Source organism: Myotis davidii, unplaced genomic scaffold (assembly GCF_000327345.1).
Source record: "Myotis davidii unplaced genomic scaffold, ASM32734v1 scaffold37, whole genome shotgun sequence".
Taxonomy (NCBI): domain Eukaryota; kingdom Metazoa; phylum Chordata; class Mammalia; order Chiroptera; family Vespertilionidae; genus Myotis; species Myotis davidii.
This window is the reverse complement of record NW_006289395.1, coordinates 3,533,462-3,535,524: the sequence shown is the minus strand read 5'-3', so window position 1 is coordinate 3,535,524 and position 2,063 is coordinate 3,533,462. Positions and strand designations below refer to the sequence as shown.

The 2,063-nt window shown below is 54.7% G+C and overlaps 1 protein-coding gene across 1 annotated transcript in view; it reads right to left on the bottom strand.

Annotated features, from left to right (window-relative positions):
* The window catches only part of SHISA6 (shisa family member 6), a gene marked incomplete at its 5' end in the record, with an annotated part of 302,789 nt that extends 300,727 nt beyond the window's left edge, over positions 1-2,062 (bottom strand). Inside the window, one exon of the mRNA XM_006761731.2 lies at positions 1,734-2,062. Coding sequence (XP_006761794.1) covers positions 1,734-2,062 — 329 coding nt within the window. The remainder of the gene's footprint in view (positions 1-1,733) is intronic.
* Position 2,063: the final 1 nt, after the last annotated feature.

The window sequence follows — 2,063 nt, the reverse complement described above, 5'->3', positions numbered from 1 at the left end:
CAGCAGGAGGTGGCAAGGTCAGGGCAGGGGGCAACTCCCTCTACAAGAGCAGAGAACAAGGACTCAGAGAAGAAAGGATCCCAAAGAAAGGTTTATGGAATCAACCGGAAGGCCACAGCCAGAGTGGAAGGTGTGATCAGAAGCCAGGACCACAGGAGGTTAAAAGGAGACAAGCCTCTGGGGCTGGAAGCAGAGATGGAGCCATAAGGACCAGATACCTCTGCTTCAGGAAGGTGCTTGCCCACAGGCAAATCCCTCTCTGCTTTCCTTCCCTGTCCAGAAAGAATTTCTCCCTCCGACAAGACCCAGAGGAGAGAGTGTTCTTGTTTTGCTGTCCGTCCCACCTGCCTTCTGCATTTGAGAACCTGCACTGACCACAGACCATCCGTCACAATTCCTCCATCAGTTCCCGGGACCAGTGCGGACACAGACTCACTACCTGAGAAATAAGATGGGAGTGGAACGGAGGGCAGTGGCACCTCTCGGTGATGAGCAAGCGTCAGAAACGGGGCTCCTGGAAGGGCCCTAATTCCAGCACCCGAGTCGTCAGCATTGAAGTCCCCACACTCTGAGGATTTGACTCAAATCCAGGGAGCATCGTTTTTTTCTCAACATCCACAGGGGAGGGGGGGAGTGCTCAGAAATGTCTCTCTGCCTCTCTCTCTTCATCAAAGTACAGGTGATTAATGTCCCCAGCAGTGAGGGAAGAGGGTTTTCAGGACAAAAGAATAACAAACAGGTCTCTGGCTCAGGGTGGCAGCCTGATGGATAAACTCAGAAGCAGGACTGGTCAGAGAGGTGGTCCCGGTTCCCAAGGCCGTGCACACATCATGTGCCAGACATGGAGGCCTGTCCCAGGGCAGGGTCTGTTCCCTGAGAGGACTCTGGTGAACCACGTCCAGCCATTCATCATCACAAGGAGACTGGAAGCAAAATGAAGTTTATATCTCCTGGGTGCTTTGTTCCTAGAGTAGCAACAAGAGGCTGCTTTGACTTCCCAGGGGGCTCATTGGGAGCCGGAGAGGTGGGGTGGGAGGCAGTCAGGGTGAAACCATGGACTACCAACCACCGTTTGAGCTCTTGGCATGAGTTTTGGTGGGAGGCTGCCCCCACTGCCTCCCAGTTTTCAGCAGTGAAAGATGCCCCGCAGGTTTAGCACAGCAAGAAGTGTTAACTCAGAGTTCTGCCCACAGGGTTTAAAAGAACAAGTCCTCCAGGCTCAGCACGAAAGATAAGCAGCCCACTCGGCAGGCTGTGGTGAGGAGACACCATCTGCCCTTGGTCAACATGTCGCCCCCATCTCTCACACCATCCAGTTTACACTAAGTCACTTGGTACTCTTTTCCGAGAGGTGCCAACATTGGTCAGTTTCCTGTATTGAGGATGATGCTCCAGTTTGACTCAGAAAACCAAATGTATTAAGAGCCTACACCGAAGTGCCATAAAAACTACGCCCTGGACCCTCACCCAGGATGACAGAATGTGTAAAATTCTTACACTCAAGCTTCACCGACCCCGCCAATCCTCACTATACTCTGTAAATCCCCCCGACCGCCTCAAGCACAAGAGGCGTTGATTTATGGCATGTCAAGGAAGCAAGGGTGAACGTGACTTTAGAGTCAGGAGGGACCGGGGTATGCTGAGATCGAAAGGGACCAGGGAAGCGCGTTAAGAGTATGGAGAGGGGTGAGGCTCCAGGAGCCTGGGGGCGGGCCCCTGCCCGAGGCTCTCACCTGTGGATGTTCATCTCCCGCGGCGGGCGGTGGGCCTTATCATAGGAGACCTTGGCGAAGACGCCGGCCACGATGACGAAGGCGATCACCCCGCAGGTGATGTAGACGGTGAAGTTGGTCTTGTCCTTCTCGGGGTCGTACTTGTTCTCGGGCCCCGGCGACACCACCTTGGTGCTGGGCGTCTGCACCCACACGGGGCTCTGGTAGTTGTTGCACTGGCGCTGGTCCAGCTTCTCATGGCGCTTCTTGCAGCAGAAGCGGTAGTAGCAGGTGCCGCAGCAGTACAGGTAGCCGCTCTCGCTGTTGTTGCACTCGAACTCCTTGTCGTAC